The sequence below is a fragment of the Eriocheir sinensis genome, chromosome 50 (genome assembly GCF_024679095.1).
Source record: "Eriocheir sinensis breed Jianghai 21 chromosome 50, ASM2467909v1, whole genome shotgun sequence".
Taxonomy (NCBI): Eukaryota; Metazoa; Arthropoda; class Malacostraca; order Decapoda; family Varunidae; genus Eriocheir; species Eriocheir sinensis.
Window position 1 is genome coordinate 5,076,001 of NC_066558.1, and position 23,863 is coordinate 5,099,863.

General features: G+C 39.4%; 1 protein-coding gene across 1 annotated transcript; it reads left to right on the top strand.

The window, feature by feature from the left end:
- The first annotated feature begins 1,047 nt into the window (after positions 1 to 1,047).
- On the top strand, positions 1,048 to 22,383 carry LOC126982288 (very long-chain specific acyl-CoA dehydrogenase, mitochondrial-like). Its single transcript, XM_050834282.1, has 12 exons — positions 1,048 to 1,201; positions 8,523 to 8,745; positions 11,073 to 11,165; positions 11,748 to 11,873; positions 12,889 to 13,144; positions 13,669 to 13,844; positions 14,951 to 15,097; positions 16,786 to 16,902; positions 18,573 to 18,741; positions 18,932 to 19,116; positions 19,521 to 19,733; positions 20,644 to 22,383. The coding sequence occupies exons 1-12, from the start codon at positions 1,125 to 1,127 to the stop codon at positions 20,779 to 20,781; spliced, it is 1,920 nt and encodes a 639-aa protein (XP_050690239.1). The 5' UTR covers positions 1,048 to 1,124; the 3' UTR covers positions 20,782 to 22,383.
- Positions 22,384 to 23,863: the final 1,480 nt, after the last annotated feature.

The window sequence follows — 23,863 nt, forward strand, 5'->3', positions numbered from 1 at the left end:
AAAACCATATTCACCATGTCTTCACGTTTACATTTTCTTTCTAATAAGGTCATATGTCCCCAATCTCAATAGTAATAATAATAGTCATTGCCCTCTACTGTTATATGCGTCTCTTCAGGCTAAAAAATAATGTCAGCTAGTAGGAGAAATTATAAAGGAATGCATATACGAAATAGTTTAAACCATGAAAATAAGAGAAAGGAGAAATCAACGAAAGAGAAAATGAGGGAAAAAAAACGAAGAGAAAGAGAGAAAAAATAATTCCCGTCACACACTTTCTATTAATTCCCTGTTCAAGGCTATGCGGTTACCCACTGCACGTTATCTCATCACCTTCTTTAATCTCCACACGGCCTTCCTTATGAAACCAATGCATTCTTAAGTTATAACACACCTCCCTCGCGCAAATAAGTGCATTGCCTCCTAAAAAAAAAAGCTTAATTTAGCCCATCAGCATGACGCATATGTGAGGTAGGTCATGAGCTGCCAAGAGTCGCCACAACGCACATACAATATAAACCTCAAATAAACTCAAAATACCGTGTTCTGGGGATGACTTTTGCTATTAACTATTTCCTAATCCTCACATGTGCACCCTTGTGACGTAAAACAGACAGGTTGCGCAAAAAAACGCTATTATTAAACGCTTTACGTAAATGAGGTAGGTTATGAGTTGCCAAGAGTCGCCATAATGCACATACAATATAAACCTTAAATAAACCCAAAATACCGTGTTCTGGGGATGACTTTTGCTATTAACTCTTTCCTAATCCTCACATGTGCACCCCCGTGACGTAAAACAGACAGGTTGCGCAAAAAAACGCTATTATTAAACGGTTTACGTAAATGAGGTAGGTTATGAGTTGCCAAGAGTCGCCATAATGCACATACAATATAAACCTTAAATAAACCCAAAATACCGTGTTCTGGGGATGAGTCTTGCTATTAACTCTTTCCTAATCCTCACATGTGCACCCCCGTGACGTAAAACAGACAGGTTGCGCAGAAAACGCTATTATTAAAAGGTTTACGTAAATTCTACGCATGATAGGAGGTGCCAGATGCCGCGTTTGAGGACAATCACATCAGTACGCGTCTGACCACGGAAGGGGAAGGTTGTTACGATGATGCGCTCCACTAAACTCCTTTTCTCCGTCTCCAGGGCTGGGCTGGCGAGGGAATATGCGCCTGCCATCACCAGGTATGTCAATATGCAGAAAAAATGCCATAAGAATTTATATATCCACCGTAAATTCAATACTAAGATGAGATTAGGGTGATCAGCTGATTGGGTTGAAGGACTGACTAACCTATTTTTTTTCATTTTTTTTTTCGTTTATTTTCTCTCAACGTGTCAAGGATGTCCTACTTTACTCTCTACCTTGACTTATACTTCCTGGCTTTCTTTTGTATGGGTTGGAAGGTCGAGAAAAGGGTTATTAGGTGTTATATAAAGAGAAAAAGATGTTTGTTTATGTATAGGAGTGATTGCGTAGACGACGGACTAACCATTTTTCCCTTTTTTTCGTTTATTTTCTCCCAACGTGTCAAGGATGTCCTGATTTACTCTTTATCTTGACTTATACTTCCTGGCTTTGTTTTGTATATGTTGGAAGGTCGAGGAAAGGGATATTAAGTGTTATATAAAGAGAAAAAGATGTTTGTTTACGTCTGGGTGTAATTTTTTCTCCTTTTTCTCGTTTATTTTCTCCCAACGTGTCAAAGATGTCCTGATTTACTCTTTATCTTGACTTATACTTCCTGGCTTTCTTTTGTATGGGTTGGAAGGCCGAGCAAAGGGTTATTAGGTGTTATATAAAGAAAAAAAGATGTTTGTTTACGTCTGGGTGTAATTTTTTCTCCTTTTTCTCGTTTATTTTCTCCCAACGTGTCAAAGATGTCCTGATTTGCTCTTTATCTTGACTTATACTTCCTGGCTTTCTTTTGTATGGGTTGGAAGGTCGAAGGAAGGGCTATGTAGGGTTATATAAGGAAACAGGGCATTTGTTTGTGTATGGGAGGGATTGCGTAAATATGTCCTTCACCACCGGCCTGATCACATGCTAGACTCGCAATCGCCACCAAGTACTCCCGATCAGATCAACGCCAGAAGGGAAAAAAATAGGAATGGGAGGAAATGAAGGATAATAGTAAATAGGGTCACAGTAAAGAGGAAATAAAGAAATGAAAGGAGAAATAACGGACAATTTACGGTTTCACCCAACCAACGACTTTCTTACGCGGTTCATGTTTTTCTGGTGATGTGAATTGCACGATTTTGTACCACATTTCTGTCGCAAATGTCTACGTTTCGAGTTATGCCTATCCCCTGTTCCATTCCCCCATCACCCTATTACTAAACCAATGCCTGCCTATTTCCCTCCCAAATCTATACTTTTCTAATTTAAATCCATTACTGCGTGTTCTATCCTGCTGGCTAATTCTCAGTACACACACACACACACACACACACACACACACACACACACACATATCTTTTTATCTATTGCATGTATAACAAACACAGTCATTCTTATAATTACACATCATCTCTCTCTCTCTCTCTCTCTCTCTCTCTCTCAGTTCATTCACCACCACCAACACATACATATAAATAACACACATAATTGCACCATATAATGTTATTTGTAAGGAGTGCCAAGTCAACCAATGTCCTCACCCAGGCTTGGCACTGCCCCTGGACCCCTGCCAGTGCCCATGAGTGCCTGGCAGGGTTAGACCTCACGTGTGGCAACCCTACCCCCCTTTCCCCCTGACACACCTACCTGATTATCATCTTCCCTGCTCCTCCTCCTCCTCCTCGTCTTTCTTACTTTCCTTCTCCTTTTCTCTTCTCATTCCTCCTCCTCCTCCTCCTTATTTTCCTTCTCCTCCTCTTTTCTCTCCTATTCCCCATTTCTCCTCCTTTCCCTCCACTCTACCTACCTCATTTTCTTCCTCCTCCTTTCTCTTCTTTTCTCCTTTGTTCATCTTCTCCCCTCCTCCTTACTTTCCTCCTCCTCCTCTTTTCTCTTTCTCCTGTTCCCCCTTCTCCCTTCCCTCCACTACCTACCTCATTTTCTTCCTTTCCCCTTTTTTCTTCTTGTTCTCCTCCTTCTTTTCCTCCTGTAATTATCCCTCTGTCATCTTTTCTCCTCTACTTTTCTTCCTTATTTTCTTTTCCTTCTTTTCCTTGTTCTTCTTCTTGTCCTTCTCTTCCTGTAGTTCTTCCTTACATTATCCTTTTTCTCTCATTCTACCTCATTCTACTTCCCTCTTTTCTTCCTCCACCTCCTCCTCCTCCTCCTCCTCCTGTCATGCTGCCAAACTGCCATTCCTGTTAACCTCAAATTTGTGATATAAATACAGCATGCAATGATTGGAATTATATTTATCTATTTATCTTTTATGTTTTGTTTTTGTGTGCTTGTTTCTGTTTACATTATCTTGCCTCGTACTGTTATTTCTCCCCTTATATTCTTAATTATTCATATTCTACTCCGCACTTACATATCATCCTGTTTTTTCTCTTCTTTTGACCTGTAACGCTTTGTATCGCTTCTTAGGTCCTCCTCCTCTCGGTCATCTCTTCTGTCTATTCACGCACTTTGCTTTTCAATGGTTCCGTATTACTTAACTTTCCTCGCTGTAATTTTCACTTCGTTGCTTGAATCACTTATTTTCAGCGTTTTTCCTTGCACTTAATCAAGCAAGTTCCCCCCAAATTAGTCTGTTATATCGAGGGTTTACTGTAGTTTATTTAAATTCTACTTTTCAACACTTACAATGTATACCTCATTTTTATTTTCCGACACTTATACACACTTCAGTTTTACTTTACGATAATATACACTTCAACTAACAGCATTCTTGTAGTTACTGAATTCAAAACGGCCATTAATCTGAAACGTTAGCCAAGATAGATTCATTTTACAGCGATTTTTTCCAAGCACTGCATCAGGAACACTTCTGGTAGTTTTACAATTCTTCTTTCTGTTTCCTTTTTCTGTCTCCTACAATCATCACTTTCATCATAGCATTCAGTGGAGAGATATCATTAGGAGAGCAAGATAGGCAGACACATAGATAGATAGATAGATATTTATTGACCACAAATATACTTAAAACCAAGACATCATACATAAATCGGAGGTTATTGAAGAATGCTAATTTCATTAATATAACAACATTTCCAATTTGTAGTCCACATTCAGCACTTAAGTAAAATCTTTATATAATCACTAAAATGTACAGAACTCTGGTGTCATTACGGGCTTAAAAATAGTTAAAAAAATACTTTACAAATTTAGATAATTATACGAAACTACTTATATCAAGAAATTTTAAGATACAGGGATACACAGAACCGTATAAAGCGGAGAATATATAACAGATAGACAACCAACAACCTCGCTCTCCATACACAGACATGAAAAGGCGCACAAATCTTAACCTTCGCGCTGCACCTTGTTCCCTCTCCTTATCATGTTATCCTAATGTTATCTTGCCTGAGGTCAAAGAGTGAGTGTGTTGTAAGCCTTGTAACCTTGCCTTATCTCCACCAAGCTTGACTCTGCATTATTGGCTCGGCACGTCACTCCATTATCATTTCAGGATTTCCTTGATCGCTGTAAAATGAATCTATATTGGCTAACGTTTCAGATTAATTGGCGTTTTGAATTCGGTAGCGACAAGAATGCTATTAGTTGAAGTGTATGTTATAGTAAAGTAAAATTGAAGTGTGTATTAAGTGTCGGAAAGTAAAAATGAGGTGTGCATTATAAGTTTTGTAAAGTAGAAATTAAATAAACTTAAGTAAACCCTCGATATAACGGACTGATTTGGGGGGAGCTTAGTCTGTTGATGCTGAAAGTTCGTTATAGGCGTCGAAAAAAACTAAACTTGAAATAATACCGATGAACTTAATAAACGTAGGTACATACAGATTTTTAAAGTGACATCTTTTTTTTTATAACAAAGGAGACAGCTCAAGGGCACCAAAAAAAGGAAACAATAATAAAAAAAAGCCCGCTACTCGCTGCTCCTATAAAAAGAATCAAAAGAGGTGGCCGAAAGAGAGGTCAATTTCGGGAGGAGAGGTGTCCTGATACCCTGATTAAGTCACCCAGCCAACCCTTATTTCATCATCGCCATTGTCGTCAGTACCCCATAGCAGGTCTCTTTTGGCATTCTCCACCTCTCCCCGCTGGCGTTTGTCCCCTCCATCCTTATTGTGTTTCTTCTTCATTCTCCTTTTCTTCCCATATCTTTAAAATTTGGGCGACTTTTCCGATACCCCACGCCCCTGTCCACCCAGCAGTGAATGGGTACCAGGTATTGATCGGGGGTTGTGTCCCTTCTCCTATAATTCCTTCCCCTTCTGTCTCTCTCCGGCGTATGACCACAGATGTTGCGCCGACTAAACGAAACTTTCCAACTTTTCTCTCCGGCATATGACCACAGATGTTGTGCCGACTAAACGAAACTTTCCAAAACTTTTCCTTCTTCTTTTCCTCCTCTTCCTCCTCCTCCTCTTTCTACTGCAATTTTTCCCTCTTCTATCCTTTTCCTCTTAACCATCACCAAACACATTATATATTGATCCAGGTAGCTTTGAGTCTTGATTAACATAGTGTAGGTTAATTCCAGTCCAAACAACACCTTCCATTTATCTCCTGGCCTTGCCGAAGCCTTTGCCGCCCCCCACAGAATGTTTATGTAGCCTTTCTGTGGCCCTCTGCCTAACGCTGTGGTTCATGCTTTACAGTGCTTTATTGGGTAAATTGAAGTATTTTTCCACTTCTTTATAATGGTTAACTTAATGTGTGTGTGAGAGAGAGAGAGAGAGAGAGAGAGAGAGAGAGAGAGAGAGAGAGAGAGAGAGAGCAAAAGAAAAACAAGAAGAGGAGAACGAAGAAGAAAGGGAAGAAGATTAGATGAAGAAAAAGAAAAGGAAGAGAGAGAATGGGAGGAGGAGGAGGAGGATAAGAAGATGATAAAGAGGAAAATATATATAAACAAAACCTCTATACAAAATTATGACCTTTGATGGAGGATTTTTGAATGATGCAATGAGACAGGCCGAGGGGTATTTAGAGATAGAGAGAAAAATATCCTTCACATAATTTGCTCGTTTTTAGAGAACGGAGAAGTGACTGACCTGCTTTTTTGTGTGTTGGTGAAGTGCCGTTTTTTCTCACAATCTCACTTTTATCAGATAACACACGCAGAATAAGTGGCAATTAAATATAAAAAAGTCTTCGTTTTCTGACACTGATAATTTAATGGGTAACTATTTTTTTATTTATTTATTTATTTATTTATTTATTTATTTTTTTTTTTTTTTAACAACAACAACAACGGAAGCAACTCAAAGGCAACTAAAAGAGTGTAGGGAAAAAAAATGCTTATCTCTGCTCCTTCAAAGACAGAGGTAAAGAGTGGTCAATAGCAAGGTCAATTTTGGATGGAGAGGTGAGGTTGTATGATTTAACCTGGTAGCTGCGGGGATCATGTTTCTTAATGGTCCCTCTAAGCGAGAATCATAAGAAAAAATCATCACTCACGCAAACCATTTCAATATATATATCAGCGCATTTGTGATCAGTTTATGCGTCATCTATTTTGGGGGGTTTATATCATGGCACAAATTTGGTCTGTTGCTCGTGCACAGTAAAGCCACAAATTTGGCCCGTCGCTGCTACCAGGTTAACTGCAAACCACTTCCCTTTGTATTCTAAAACACTAAATATTGAATAGATAAATGAATTGATAACCACATGTAACCTCTCTTGTAAATTAAAGTATCTTCTTACTTAATTGAAAACCACTTCCTTGTATTCTAAAACTCTACAGATTGAATAGGTAAATGAACTTGAAAACATATAATGACCACGTACCCCAATCAACCAGTCATCATGATAATTCAAGGATAAAGGCAATGTATGAGACTCGTAAGAACAACAAGTCATCGTAAATGGTCTATGTACGCTGTTCACTATCTTGGGTTATCATGAGTCAAAGATAAAAGCGTAACCTTATCCTCGTTGTGCAAAGTTTGATAACCTTAAGAACAACAGAATGACGAGTGATGTTTGTACACTGTCACCTCCCTACACTGAATGCATTATCTCAGGTTATCATAATGAGTTGAGGATGAAAGCGTAACCTTCCTTCTCTCCCTCCAAATTATGATAGCCGTAAAAACAACAAACTCACCGACTTATGTGATGTTTGTAATTTTTTCTACGCCATCACTTTCCTACACTGAATGCACTATCTTAAGTTACCATAATGAGTTGAGGATAAAAGCGTAACCTTCCTTCTCTCTGTCCAAATTATGATAACCGTGAAAACAAGAAATCGACTGTCTTGAATAACATGTACAAACGCTCACCTCCCTACACTGAATGCATTATATTAGGTTACCATAATGAGTTGAGGATGAAAGCGTAACCTTCCTTCTCTCCCTCCAAATTATGATAACCGTAAAAAACAACAAACTCACCGACTTATGTGATGTTTGTAGTTTTTTCTACGCCATCACTTTTCTACACTGAATGCACTATCTTAAGTTACCATAATGAGTTGAGGATAAAAGCGTAACCTTCCTTCTCTCTCCCTCCAAATTATGATAACCGTAATAATCAAGGAATCGACTGTCTTGAATAATATGTACAAACTCTCACCTCCCTACACTGAATGCATTATCTCAGGTTATCATAATGAGTTGAGGATGAAAGCGTAACCTTCCTTCTCTCCCTCCAAATTATAATAACCGTAAAAAACAAGAAATCGACTGTCTTGAATAATGTGTACAAACTCTCACCTCCCTACACTGAATGCATTATCTCAGGTTATCATAATGAGTTGAGGATGAAAGCGTAACCTTCCTTCTCTCCCTCCAAATTATGATAGCCGTAAAAACAACAAATCGACTGTCTTGAATAATGTACAAACTCTCACCTCCCTACACTGAATGCACTATCTTAAGTTATCATAATGAGTTGAGGATGAAAGCGTAACCTTCCTTCTCTCTCCCTCCAAATTATGATAACCGTGAAAACAAGAAATCGACTGTCTTGAATAATGTGTACAAACTCTCACCTCCTTACACTGAATGCATTATCTCAGGTTACGATAATGAGTTGAGGATAAAACTGTAACCTTCCTTCTCTCTCTCCAAATTGTGATAACCGTAAAACCAACAAACCAACTGACTTGAATAACGTGTGAGTTCTCATACATGAAACTCTTGTACAGATTTATTATACATATATACAACTTTTTTTTTTCTATTACAGCAAAGGAGTCAGTTCAAGGGCATAAAAAAAGGAAAAAATATGGAAAAAAAGCCCGCTACTCAATTATTATATTTACTGCTCTTGTACAAACTCCTATATCTCCACCCCTACACCCTACACTCTTGTACATATTTACTATACATATATGCAACTTTGTACAGATTATTACATTTTCTGCTCTTGTACAAACCCCTATATCTCCACCCCTACACCCCACAGGTTCCAGTCCACCTCGGCCCAGCCAGCGGAGGAGGCCAGCAAGGCTACGACGAGGAAGGAGCGCGCCATGAACAAGACCGTGAAGCCCAGCAAGTCCTTCGTAATGAACATGTTCCGCGGCGCCACCGTGACGGAGCAGGCCATCCCCTACCCCAACGTGCTCACGGCCGAGGAGATGGAGACGCTGGAGATGCTGGTCGACCCCACCGAGAAGTTCTTCCAGGTGAGGGAGAGTGATCGGAGGTGGTGGGGGTGATGGAGGGGAAGTTTTATTTCATTTTCTTGTCTCATTTTCTTACCTCTTTACTGATTTCCTTATTATTATTTATTTTATTTATTTATTTATTTTTTTACATCAAAGGATACGGCTCAAGGGCAATAAAAAGGGTGAGGGTGTTAGTGAGTTTGATGAGAGATAGACAGACATACAGATAGATAGACAGGAAATGGAGAGAATGATGAAATAGAAGGAAAAAGATTAATAGAAGGGAAGTCCGTTTAGTGACAGGATTTTTTTTTGTGTGTGTGTGTGTGTGTGTGTATATGTGTGTGTGTGTTTGTATGCATGGGTAGACTATGGGTAGGTAGATTGAATAAGTAGGTCAAGGTGAGAGAGAGAGAGACAGACAGACAGACAGACAGACAGACAGAGAGAGAGAGAGAGGGAGAGGGAGCATACACACTGATCAGATAAAGTGAAAGTTAGAGCGAGACAGACAGACAGACAGACGGAGAGATAGGTCAAGGTTAAGGAACGGAGGAGGAAGAGGATGTGACCAGAATTACTAAGCAGTTTCGGACACATCTAACAGTTACTAATGTGTCTTATGTGTCCTATGCTGTGGCCTCTTGTAATCCCCATGTATCCCTCTGAACCCTTATGTATTCATCTTAAGCCTTCTAGCTCACACAGGGAATCCAATACCTTATATCCTTTGCCTCGTACCAGATTAACAAGGGTATTCAAGACCTTATACTTCTCTCCCTTGAATGAAGTCACTCGCTATCGTTGGACGGTAGTTTTTAATGCTTTCTAGTCTCTGTTGATTTTCCTTGCATCCTGTTTGTGGGAGAGGAAGTGACTGAGTGAGGATGGGAAATGATGGTGAAATAGATTAGTTTGACCATTTTTCTTCCTGTTGCTGTTACTGTTGTGTGTTGTGTGTTGTGTTAGTCATTTTATTTCTTTATTATTTTTTTGAAGTGTAAAGGAATATCATATAATTTCTGCTATTTCCTGTCTATTTATCTATCTGTCTGTCTCTTTCATCCTTCATCAGACCCACTAACAACCTCACTGTCTATTTCTTTCTGTCTGTGAGGGAGTGAGTGAGGATGGGAAATGATGTTGAAATAGATTAGTTTGACCATTTTCCTTCCTGTTGTCATTACTGTTGTGTGTTTCAGGAGCAATCAAAGGAATATATATGTAGTTAGTCATTTTATTTCTTTATTATTTTTTTGAAGTGTAAAGGAATATCATATAATTTCCGCTATTTCCTGTCTATTTATCTATCTGTCTGTCTCTTTCATCCTTCATCAGAGCCACTAACAACCTCACTGTCTATTTCTTTCTGTCTGTGAGTGAGTGAGGATGGGAAATGATGGTGAAATAGATTAGTTTGACCATTTTTCTTCCTGTTGTCATTACTGTTGTGTGTTGCAGGAGTAGTCAAAGGCATATATGTGTAGTTAGTCATTTTATTTCTTTATTATTTTTTTGAAGTGTAAGGGAACATCATATAATTTCCACTATTTCCTGTCTATTTATCTACCTGTCTGTCTCTTTCATCCTTCATCATAGCCCCTAACACCCTCACTGTCTATTTCTTTCTGTCTGTGAGGGAGTGAGGATGGGAAATGCTGGTGAAATAGATTAGTTTGACCATTTTTCTTCCTGTTGTTGTTACTGTTGTGTGTTGCAGGAGTAATCAAATATATATAACATGCACAGTATATCCCTCTGTGTGTCTGTACTTTTTTTTATCAAGGACATAACAGAACACCATCTCAAACACTCAATGGCTTTTTATTTTATTTCCTATTTCCTATTTTCTCCTTCTTTTTGGGTTTTTTATAGTTATCCTTTTCTCCCATAAGTGTGAGGAATAACATAACAACATATAACATCTCAAACACTCTTAATGGCTTTTATTTTTTATTTTATTTCCTTTTTCCTATTTTCTCCTTCTTTTTTGGGTTTTTTATACTTATCCTTTTTTTCCCATAAGTGTGAGGAATATGGAGTATTAAACATATAAGAATTGTAACTTGCTTAATTGCTTCTTTGTAATTCTTGTTTATTTATTTATTTACTTACTAATTTATTCATATTTGTTTATTTGTATTTGTTTATTATTTTTTAGGAGTAAACAAACATCATATAACACTTAAAACACACTCAGTTGCTTCTATCTATATTTTTTTTCCTATTTTATTTGTATTTTCTAACTTTGTACTCATTTATTCATTATTTCATTTGTATCTTCTTAACTTTTTCGCTGTAGATATTTGTTTATTTATTTTCCTTATTGTTTTTTTTTCTTCCAGGAGTGTAACGATGCCGCCAAGAACGACACAATGGAGCAAGTGGACGAACAGACTCTGCAGGGCCTGAGGGAGCTGGGCGCCTTCGGAATGCAGGTGAGAGGGAGGGGAAGGGGCGGGGAGCAACGTTGTCAAATTATCGTACTCAGCCTTTTACATTTGCTAATTTCTAACCCCAAAACTGTCTTCTCCATCCCAATAACTTGATTAATTTATAGTTATCGTTAAAATCGTTAATTCCAGATGTCTTTGGGGGATAGTTAAGTGTCGAAAACTGGTTAATATGATGCTCTGAGTACGAGAATCTGGCAACACTGGCCGGGCATTAGGTTGACCGTTCCTCTAATGTGGTTTGTCGGGTTAATTTACTGTTCTTTTAGTTAGCTGGTTATATTTTAGGTATTTCACAGTTTTTTTTAGTTAGATTTGTTTAGTTTATACATTTGTTATTGATGGTGATATTTTAGGTTAGTTTATCATTCCTTTTCCCTGCATTCCTTTGGGCCGAAACAATTTGTCAAACTCGCATGTGACTCCCCATTCTACTTACATTCTACAAATATCAATGGACAAAGAAACAATCAAGATGAGCTGCTTCCTTTGCTATTAAACCATAAAAAATAAAAAACACCCAACCACCCGTCACTTCTCACCCGCAATCACCCGCCCTCCACACAGGTGCCGGCTGAGCTAGGCGGCGTGGGACTCAACAACACCCAGTACGCCCGTCTGGTGGAGATTGTAGGCTCGCATGACCTTGGCGTCGGCATTACCCTGGGAGCCCATCAGTCTATTGGCTTCAAGGTTAGTACCCCCTGAAATCAATCCCTTCATTGCTTCCCTTTACTTTTCCCAATCGTCAACTTGTACCCTTCAAACATTCTTTCTCTTCCCTGTAGCCCTTTCATTTCCTCTGTATCTTTCCTTTATCTGCCTCTTTACACTTAACCTTTTTTCAGTACCCCTTCAAATATCCTCTCTCATTTTCCCTTTATTTCTCTTTCCTATATCTGTCATTTCTTTCATGGTTCCCTTCTATATCTCTCTTTATACTTGCAGCCTTATCGACCCTTACCCTTGAAATCAATCTCTACATCCCTTCCATTCCGTACATGTTTCCCGTCACCTTTCTCAATCGTCAACTTGTACCCTTCAAACATTCTTTCTCTTCCCTGTAACCCTTCCATTTCCTCTGTATCTTTCCTTTATCTGCATCTTTACACTTAATCTTTTTTCAGTACCCCTTCAAATATCCTCTCCCATTTTCCCTTTCTTCCTCTTTCCTATATCTGTCATTTCTTTTATGCTTCCCTTCTATATCTCTCTTTATACTTGCAGCCTTATCGATCCTTACCCTTGAAATCAATCCCTACATCCCTTCCATTCCTTACATGTTTCCCGTCACCTTTCTCAATCTTAAACTTGTACCCTTCAAATATTCTTTCTCTTCCCTGTAACCCTTCCATATCCTCTGTATCTTTCCTTTATCTGCATCTTTACACTTAATCTTTTTTCAGTACCCCTTCAAATATCCTCTCCCATTATCCCTTTCTTCCTCTTTCCTACATCCCTGTCATTTCTTTTATGCTTCCCTTCTATATCTCTCTTTATACTTGCAGCCTTATTGACCCTTACCCTTGAAATCAATCTCTACATCCCTTCCATTCCTTACATGTTTCCCGTCACCTTTCTCAATCGTCAACTTGTACCCTTCAAATAGTCATTCTCTTCCCTTTCCTGGTCTTCCCTGTAACCCTTCCATTTCCTCCTCCTCCTCTTCTTTCCTCTCTCACCACCTCCTCCTCCTCCTCCTCCACAGGGTATTCTCATCGCTGGGAACCCTGAGCAGAAGGCCAAGTACCTCCCCAAAGTGGCATCAGGAGAGCATTTCGCCGCCTTTGCCCTCACCGAGCCCTCCAGCGGGTCGGACGCCGGCTCCATCCGCAGCCGTGCCGTGCCCTCCGAGGACGGATCGCACTTCATCCTCAACGGGTCAAAGATTTGGATCAGTAATGGCGGCCTGGCGGAGGTGTTCACGGTGTTTGCCCAGACGCCTGTGACGGACCCTAAGACTGGTGGGTGTAAGGCTATATATATTTTTTTTTTTTTTTTTTTTGTGTGTGTGTGTGTGTGTGTGTGTTATATTATCTTTTTTTTATTATTTTTTCATCTCCATCCGTTGTGTTATATTCTTGCCATTTTCCTTTAACTTTTAGCTATATTTGTTTTTCCTTTCTTTTTTTCTTTTTTTCTTGTCATTTCATTTATAGATATTTATTTTGTCAATAGTTATTATTTTCCTTTCTTTTATAATATTCGATTTTCATTCATTCATGTATTTTTTTTCACCGTCAATCATTAATGTATTTTTCCTGTTTTGTCCATTTCTATTTTATTATTTTTTATTCTCTCAAACATCATATCCATCTTTAGATTATGCAGATATTGAGATCATTTTCATAACCACAGAGAACTTCAAAACAACAAAAGTCACTTGGTTACGGTACATAAAACCAGACACACATCAATCAATCCCATAAATGACCCTAGATAACTCCCTTGAACCCCCTTCCCTCACTGACCTCTTACTACCCCCCAGGCACCACCAAGGACAAGGTCACAGCGTTCATCGTGGAGCGTTCCTTCGGCGGTGTGTCTCACGGTGCGCCTGAGAAGAAAATGGGCATCAAGGCTTCGAACACGGCCGAGGTTTACTTTGAGGATACCAAGATTCCCGCCGAGAACGTGCTGGGTGGTGTGGGCAACGGGTTCAAGGTGAGGGAGGATCGGCAAGCTGACTGATGTACCTGTGAGGATTTTGCAGTCATAGAGAGTAACAGTAAACTTAACCTGGTAGCAGCGGGGATCCTGTTTCTTAATGGTCCCTCCAAGCGAGAAAAATGAGAAAAAATCACCCCTCACACAAACCATCTCATAATACATATCAAAGCATTTGTGATCAGATTATGTATCATCTATTTTTGGGGATTTATATCATGGCACAAATTTGGCCCGTCGCTGCTACACGGTAAAGCCACATATTTGGTCCGTCGCTGCTACCAGGGTAAGGTAACACAACATACTGAAGAAAACAAATTGCATAAGTAATGTCAAGAAATATTAAAGCTTTCCACACAGAAGATTAGACACTGGATGGAATAATCTGTGTGCTTTTCAGTATGACCATTTCTGTCCAAACATGCTTAAGGGGATATTACTCTGGGCAAATTTTCCGAGGATCTTCAGTCAAACCACGATTTCCGCTGGCGTGGTTCTCCTATTTCCGTGGTTTTCTGACGTGTCCACGATCTCCCAAAGCTACGGTAGATTTCACTGAAGGATGACGGTTTATTACTCACCATCATCATCATCAGCAATAACAAGAAACAAATGAGAACCATGTTAGCGGAAATCGTGGTTTGACTGAAGATCCACAGAAAATATGCCCAGTGTAATAGACCCTTTAGTGTCATGGGGTTGGTGCGGCCAGGATTGTCCGACACACATAACCCCAAATATGAATAAATCAGCTTTGTTGCCCTCATATTCATTCCACATTTAGCCGTTTCTCAGCCACTTGTAGGTTCAGGCTAGCCGAAGCAGACGGGTTGAAGGAAGAAATGAGTGCAGAAAAGAGATGATAAAAAAAGAAAGGCTGAATGAATGTAGACAAAGAAACAGCACCTTACAAGCATATCCCAAACTCAATATGCTACATCTATGGATAATGAAAGTACACACACACACACACACACATACACACACTGGCGATGATAAATCCAGCTCAAGATCAGTCCGTGGGTGAATTACACACACACACACACACACACACACACACATGCAGTCCATCCCTCACCCTCCTCCCCCTCCTCCTCTCTCAGGTCGCCATGGAGATCCTGAACAATGGGCGCTTTGGCATGGCCGCGGCACTCTCCGGCACCATGCGCTACTCCATCAAGAAGGCCGTCGACTTCGCCACGGCACGCACACAGTTTGGCCGCCGAATTGACACGTATGGGGCCATCCAGGTGAGGGGCGGATGGGAGGGTCTGGCTACCTATGTTTGTAGAATGGGGTATAGGAAGAAGGGTTGATATAAATGGAAAGGTAGGAGATGAGAGAAGAAATGGGTGATGGAAAAAAGAAAAGGGAAATCAGAAAGAAGGATAGTGAGGGAAAAAGGAAAGATTGATTTAAAAGAGAAAAAGTAAAGAGAAAAAAGTTTGGTGCAATGGAAAGGTAATTGAAGGAGAGGAAAGGTGATTTAAAAGAGATGAGAACAGAAGAAAAATAAGGTTAAAAAAGGAGATAGTGAAAGAAAAGAAGATTGATTTAAAAGAGAAAAAGTAAAGAGAAAAAAGGTTGATGTAATGGGAAGGTAATTGAAGGAGAGGAAAGGTGATTTAAAAGAGATGAGAAGAGAAGAAAAATAAGGTTGATGTAGGAGATAGTGAAAGAAAAGAAGATTGATTTAAAAGAGAAAAAGTAACGAGAAAAAAGTTTGATGCAATGGGAAGGTAATAGAAGGAGAGGAAAGAGTGATTTAAAAGAGATGAGAACAGAAGAAAAATAAGGTTGATTTAGGAGATAGTGAAAGAAAAGAAGATTGATTTAAAAGAGAAAAAGTAAAGAGAAAAAAGTTTGATGCAATGGGAAGGTAATAGAAGGAGAGGAAAGAGTGATTTAAAAGAGATGAGAACAGAAGAAAAATAAGGTTAAAAAAAGGAGATAGTGAAAGAAAAGAAGATTGATTTAAAAGAGAAAAAGTAAAGAGAAAAAAGGTTGATGTAATGGAAAGGTAATTGAAGGAGAGGAAAGGTGATTTAAAAGAGATGAGAAGAGAAGAAAAATAAGGTTGATGTAGGAGATAATGGAAGAAAAGAAGATAGATTTAAAAGAGAAAAAGTAAAGAGAAAAAAGTTTGATGCAATGGGAAGGTAATTGAAGGAGAGGAAAGAGTGATTTAAAAGAGATGAGAAGAGAAGAAAAATAAGGTTGATTTAGGAGATAGTGAAAGAAAAGAAGATTGATTTAAAAGAGAAAAAGTAAAGAGAAAAAAGTTTGATGCAATGGAAAGGTAATTGAAGGAGAGGAAAGGTGATTTAAAAGAGATGAGAACAGAAGAAAAATAAGGTTGATGTAGGAGATAGTGAAAGAAAAGAAGATTGATTTAAAAGAGAAAAAGTAAAGAGAAAAAAGTTTGATGCAATGGAAAGGTAATTGAAGGAGAGGAAAGGTGATTTAAAAGAGATGAGAACAGAAGAAAAATAAGGTTAAAAAAAGGAGATAGTGAAAGAAAAGAAGATAGATTTAAAAGAGAAAAAGTAAAGAGAAAAAAGTTTGATGCAATGGGAAGGTAATAGAAGAAGAGGGAAGGTTGATGTAGGAGATAATGGAAGAAAAGAAGATTGATTTAAAAGAGAAATGGTAAAGGGGAGATGAAAAGATTTACATGAAAGAGAGATAGTGAAGAAAGGGAAGATGATGGAGAGGCAAATATATAAATTACATCCCTCTTGCCCATCTTCCTCCCTTCTTCTATTTCATCCCTCCATCCCTCTCCTTCATCTCTCCTATTTTGTCTCTGTTATCTTGTCCCTCTACTTTATCCTATCCCTCCTGTCCTCTACTTCATTATCTCATCCATCTACTTCCTCTACCTCATCCGTCCCTTCCTCTACATCTCTCCTTCATCAGTCTCCTCTCCCGCCCTCAGGAGAAGCTGGCGCGCATGGCAATGTTACACTACGTCACAGAGTCGATGGCGTACATGATCTCCTCAAATATGGACAGTGGCTCGAAGGACTACCACCTGGAGGCCGCGATTAGCAAGGTGAGGGGCTGTGTTTACGTTTTTCTGCTTTGTTTATATTTTGTCGTATGTTGTAATTGGTGTTTTCTCTGAGATTTTTTTTTCTTCTCTATTTTCATGTTGGTTGTTATTTTATTTGTTTAACTATTCATCTTCTTTTTCTTTTTCTCTTAACTTTATTTTCCTGTTAGTTGTTATTTATTTGTTTAGCTATTTATTTCCTTGTTCTTTCCTTTTTCCCTTGACTTTATTTCCCAATCTTGTTACTTTGTCAGAACCATAAAATACAGTAGATAAGAAAAAAAACTTAGTGGACATTTCTTTCTGTGTCCTATTATTATTATTTATTTATTTATTTATTTATTTTTTATTTTTTATTTTTTTGGGTGAGTGGTTGCCTCCTTAGCTGTAAAATAATAGAATGAAACCAAAAACGTTCTTGGCCATTGCAGTGTTTTGTGTCTGACTTTCATCTCCTCTTCTGACAATTATCTCTCATTTTTCTCTTATATTTTGTTAGTCTGTTTTCCGCCCTTGAACCGCCACCTTCACCATTAAAAACTGTTCTTCTTGTTTTTTAATTTTGAGTCTATCTTTTATCTCTTCTATCTCTTCCTCTGTTACTTATCTCCCTCTTTTTTTTCTCTGATGTTTTGTTTGTTTGTTTGTTTTTCATCCTTGAACCACCACCTTCACCATTAAAAAACTGTTCTTCTTGTTTTTTAATTTTGTGTCCATCTTTTATCTCTTCTATCTCTTCCTCTGTTACTTATCTCTCTCTCTTTTTCTCTTATGTTTTGTTTGTTTGTCTGTTTTTCATCCTTGAACCACCACCTTCACCATTAAAAACTGTTCTTGTTTTTTAATTTTGTGTCTATCTTTTATCTCTTCTATCTCTTCCTCTGTTACTTATCTCTCTCTTTTTTTCTCTTATGTTTTGTTTGTTTGTCTGTTTTTCGTCCTTGAACCACCACCTTCACTATTAAAAACTGTTCTTCTTGTTTTTTAATTTTGTGTCTTATCTTTTATCTCTTCTATCTCTTCCTCTGTTACTTATCTCTCTCTTTTTTTCTCTTATGTTTTGTTTGTTTGTCTGTTTTTCATCCTTGAAGCACCACCTTCACCATTAAAAACTGTTCTTCTTGTTTTTTAATGTTTTGTGTATCTTTTATTTCTACCTCTATCTCTTTTCCCGTCCTTTATCTCCCTCTTTTTTTCTCTTACGTTTTGTTTGTTTATTTTTTGCCCTTGAACGTTCCCGTCTCCTATAATTCCTTCCCCTTCTGTCTCTCTCCGGCATACGACCACAGATGTTGCGCCGACTAAACGAAACTTTCCAACTTTTCGTTTTCCTCTTCTTCAGTTTCCCCTCCATTTTCCTTTTCCTTCATTCTCCTTCCTTTTCTTTTGTATTATTTATCTTTTTTTTCCTTTCCTTGCCTCTTCTTTTTCTCCTCTGTCTCTCCTCTTCCTCCTTCTCTCTTCTGTTCCTTCTAATTCTTCTATTTTCTTCTCTTCCTCTTTACCTTTCCTCACCCTCTTCATCTTCTTTCCCTTCTCTTTCTTCCTCTCAGTACCTCTCCTCCTCCTCTTCCTCCTCCACCTACTTTGCCTCCCTCTCTCTCCCCCTTCTCCCCCAACTTTCCAACCGCCATCTTTACCATTAAAAAGAATGCTCCTCTTCTTTTCAGTGCTTTGCGTCCGAGGCAGCGTGGACGGTGACGGACGAGGCGATCCAGGTGATGGGCGGCATGGGCTTCATGAAGGAGACGGGGCTGGAGCGCGTCCTCCGAGACCTTAGGATCTTCAGGATCTTCGAGGGCACCAACGACATCCTGCGCCTGTTTGTGGCCCTTACCGGTGAGGACAAGTTTATTTTCCTTTGTGTTTTGTGTTTTGTTTTGTTCCCCTGTTTTCCCTCTCAGACTTTTCTCATTGGGTTTTGCTTTTCTTTCTTTTCTTTTTGTTTTCCTCCTCTTCTTTCTCCTCGTATGAAAAAACAAACCCTTCATCTTCCTCAACCATGTTCGTTCTTCCTCCTCCTCTGCAGGCCTCCAGTACGCCGGGGGTCACCTGAGGGAGCTGCAGCAGGCCCTGAAGAACCCCGCCGCCAACATGGGTCTCATCGTGGACGAGGGAACGAAGCGAGCCAAGAGAGCCATTGGTTTCGCTGACGCTGGCAAGATTGAAGGGATCCACCCCAACCTGAAAGACTCGTCCCTTCTACTGAGCAGGGTGAGGATGGGGGAGAGGGTAGGGGTGTGTGTGTGTGTGTGTTTGATAGTTATGTTGTCTCTTAGTTATTTTAGGTGTTTAAGCGTCATATGACCCAGCAGTTGTGGCCCCAAGATGAACGCTCCAATGATAATCTTCAATCTAGGTGTTTAATGTGTCTGTCAGTCATGGTTTAGGTGTAGTTTTAGCTGTTTTAACCCGGTAGCAGCGGGGATCATGTTTCTTAATGGTCCCTCTAAGCGAGAAAAACGAGAAAAAATCACCCCTCACACAAACCACTTCATAATATATATCAAAGCATTTGTGATCAGATTATGTATCATCTATTTTTTGGGGTTTATATCATGCCACAAGTTTAGCCCGTCGCTGCTACTGGGTTAACCTTTAATTTATCCCCACCCCAGGCCGTGGCAGCGTTCGGGGCCAGTGCCGAGGGCCTCCTGATGAAGCACGGCAAGCAGATCGTGGAGCAGCAGTTCCTCCTCAACCGTCTGGCCAACTCCGCCATGGACCTGTACGCCAGCCTGGTGGTTCTCTCCCGCGCCTCACGCTCCCTCAGCCTCAACCTGCCGTCTTGCACCCACGAGGAGAAGATTGCAAGGGTCTGGGTCAATGAGGTGTGTGTGTGTGTGTGTGTGCGTGTGTTTACCTAGTTGTTGCTTTACAGGGCCTGGGCTTACGCTCGTCTAGTCCCGTCTCCATATCTGTATTTGTCCAACTTTTCCTTAAAGCTTTGCACACTTTGCCGATACTACATCCTCACTTAGTCTGTTTCAAACCTCTATATTTCTTTATGTCTCTCAAGCATCTTCCTTTCCTCAATTTTTTACAGTGTCCTCTTGTGTTCCTGGTGTTTATTCTTTTTTTTTTTTGTGTGTGTGTGTGTATGTGTGTATTTACCTAGTTGCAGTATACAGGATCAGAGTTAGGCCTATATTCTCAGATCCTTTTGCCTCTCACAAATATTTCCAAAGTCTCATTCTTTCGAGTTTCTTTTCACTTTCACGGTGCAGAAGCCTTGTCGTACAGTCACTGGGCTCGTAAATCTACCCATTGAAATACAACAACCTCTATGAAAGCCTTATCAAATGTGGATGTGTAAGCCCCAAAATGTGTGAGAATGTGTACCCCATGCTGTTCTGTTTCTACATTGACATTACTCATCTTAGCTTCAAAGTTGTGGATATTCCTTTCCTGCACCAGCTCCCCCATGTTGCCTTTCAGCTCCCTCTTTTACTGGGGGCTTCGTGGTGCAGTGGTTAGCACACTCGGCTCACAACCGAGAGAGCCCGGGTTCGATTCCCGGGTGGAGTGGAAAAATTTGGGCGGCTTTTCCGATACCCTGCGCCCCTGTCCACCCAGCAGTGAATGGGTACCAGGTATTAATCGGGGGTTGTGTCCTGTCTCCTAGGATCTGTTCCCTTCTCCTATAATTCCCTCCCCTTCTGTCTCTCTCCGGCATATGGCCAGAGATGTTGCGCTGACTAAACGAAACTCTCCAACTTTTCCCTTTCTTTCTCCATCCAGGCATCCGATCGCATCCAGCTCAACCTGACGGCCGTACGCTCCGCCACCTCCATCAGCAACTTCAGCGACATGGCCTCCATCTCCAAGGACCTCTGTGAAAATGGTGACATCGTGGCGCAGCGACCCCTCGGAATTTAAATGGCATAGTACCTTACGTCCTTCCTCTCGTCTTTTAGCAACCTTCCCTTACGATTTCCTATTTGCTTTTTCTTATTTCTTTACTCTCTTCTCTTTCTCCTTCCTTTCATCTTTTATCAACCTTCCCATACGGTTTTCTGCTTATCATACTTGTTTTTTTATTTTATTTCTGTGTTTCTTCCTTCAAGTTTACCTCTCCTCCTTCTTTTATGATTTTCTACTTCATTTCTTTCCTTCCTTACCTTCATATGCTCAATCTTTCTCCTCCTTTCCTTCCCTTTCTCTCCTTCTGTCTCCCTTCTTCCATGTTTCTTCTTGTTTTCCCTTCCCTCTATTTTTTCTTTCATAATTTTCTACCTCATTTCTTTCCTTCCTTACCTACATATGCTCAATCTTTCTCCTCCTTTCCTTCCCTTTCTCTCCTTCCATCTCCCTCCTTCCATGTTTCTTCTCAATTTCCCTTCCCTCTATTATTTCTTTCGTACTTAAAAGTCATTTCGTAAGTCTTCCGTTTGTCCTCTACAACGATTCAATCTTCCACCCAAAACCCCATCCTTTCTCCAATAGATGATAACAAACAAAATACTAAACCTCACAGCACACCCACACAGTTTATCATAGTCTATCCATAACTGGTTTTCTTTCACTCTCTGCCTTGATGATAATAAACAAAGTACCAAACCTCACAGTACACCCACACAGTTTATCATAGTCTATCCATAACTGGTTTTCTTTCACTCTCTCCCCCTCTATCTCTCTATCGAGGTCTCCATCCCTCCTCTTGCAATGGCTACTCTTTTAAATCCATAGAGTCAAAATGCTATAGGCTTTCTGCACCTATTCTATTATTTTGATATTATTTTGGTATAGATTTTAAACAGGAAAGAGAGATATTTGCAACCATAATAACCCCATATACCTTCTTCAACAACTCATTTTTATTATATTTATTAATCTACAGTTTCCTCGTATAATTATATAATGAATCGTTACCATAGTCACTCATATTCACACTCCAGCTTAAGGTAGTCATTCTCAGTCTTCCTCATGCTATGGAAATGATAGGAAACGAAATTCACTGCCTATCGTACCCTCGGAATTCTTGTGTATATATATTCGTTTAAGGTTTTTATCAATAACTCAGGTGTGTTCAGTTACCTCTCACCTATAGACAAAACAAATCAATTACTTACAAATGTTCTTAAGACTCACCAGCGCACACTTGCAGTATTCCTCGCTGGGTTTTAAATCATTCTCTTGTACATTTTTCCCTCGTTGACTTTGATTGTTTATTTTTTTAGAGATTTTAAGAGTACATGATGAACACACATACACACATACACGCACACACACACACACACGCACAGCAGCTGGCGTGTGACTGTCCGACCTCTCAACGTGTCGGTCTTTCGGTCACACTCAGCAATCTGCCGTAACAATGCAATTTAGCCGTTACTACAGTTACCCCTCGACAGTGCAAGCTAGGACTAGGGCGTAACCTTACCTATTGTAAAAAGAAATATATCGTTTATGCCTATAGGGTAGTGGGATGGGGCCAACTGTATTTATAAAGAAGAATAATAATCTCAAAAATACTGGCAAGCCCGCATGTTTCTTTACCTCTCTGCATGTATTTTTTTGTTTAATGGTGCACTTATAGATTCTGGTTTGTAGTGTTAAGTAAGTAGTGTAGTGTCTTGTTTAAGTGACTACGTGTATTGTAAGTGTGATGCTTGGAGTGCGTGGCAGAGGTCTTAAAAGTATGGTTGTGCCGCAGTTGTAAGTATGAAGATTGTGGTATACAGTAGAGGTCTTTAAGTATGGTTTTTCCCCTCGTAAGTAAAAAGTAGGTTGTAAGTATGATTGTGGTATACAGTAGAGGCCTTCAAAGTATGGTTTTTCCCCTCGTAAGTAAAAAGTAGGTTGTAAGTATGGTTGTGGTATACAGTAGAGGCCTTCAAAGTATGGTTTTTCCCCTCGTAAGTAAAAAGTAGGTTGTAAGTATTGTTGGGGTATACAGCAGAGGTCTTCAAAGTATGGTTTTTCCCCTCGTAAGTAAAAATTAGGTTGTAAGTATGGTTGGGGTATGCTGTAGAGGTCTTTAAGTATGGTTGTGCCCCAGTTGTAAGTAATAAGTTAGTTGTAAGTATGGTTGGGGTATACAGTAGAGGTCTTCAAAGTATGTTTTTTCCCCTCGTAAGTAAAAAGTAGGTTGTAAGTATGGTTGGGGTATACAGTAGAGGTCTTCAAAGTATGTTTTTTCCCCTCGTAAGTAAAAAGTTGGTTGTAAGTATGGTTGGGGTATACTGTAGAGGCCTTCAAAGTATGGTTTTTCCCCTCGTAAGTAAAAAGTTGGTTGTAAGTATGGTTGGGGTATACTGTAGAGGTCTTCAAAGTATGGTTTTTCCCCTCGTAAGTAAAAAGTAGGTTGTAAGTATGGTTGTGGTATACAGTAGAGGTCTTCAAAGTATGTTTTTCCCCTCGTAAGTAAAAAGTAGGTTGTAAGTATGGTTGGGGTATACAGTAGAGGTCTTCAAAGTATGTTTTTTCCCCTCGTAAGTAAAAAGTAAATTGTAAGTATGGTTGGGGTATACAGTAGAGGTCTTTTAGTATGGTTTTGCCCCTTGTAAGTAATAAGTTAGTTGTAAGTATGGTTGGGGTATACAGTAGAGGTCTTTAAGTATGGTTTTGCCGCAGTTGTAAGTAAAAAGTATGTTGTAAGTATGAAGATTGTGGTATGTGGTAGTCTTTGCTGTGGGAGAACAGTAACATATATAGCATTTCTTATTTACTTTTTTCTTTCTATTTTCACATATATCTTTTTACTGGTGGGTCTATGGAACTTATTAGGGTACAGAGACATGCCAGATTTCCTTCTTTTTCTTTCTTTTTAACATATTTTTGGGGTGTATGGAATTTATTGGGGGTAAAGAGCTAGACACCCCATTTTTTCTTGTTTTTCTTTTCTTTTTTTCTTACATATCTTTTTTGGGGGGAGTCTATGGTAAAAGAGATGGCAGTTCTTTTTTTTTCTTACATATCTTTTTTGGGGGAGTCTATGGTAAAAGAGATGGCAGTTCTT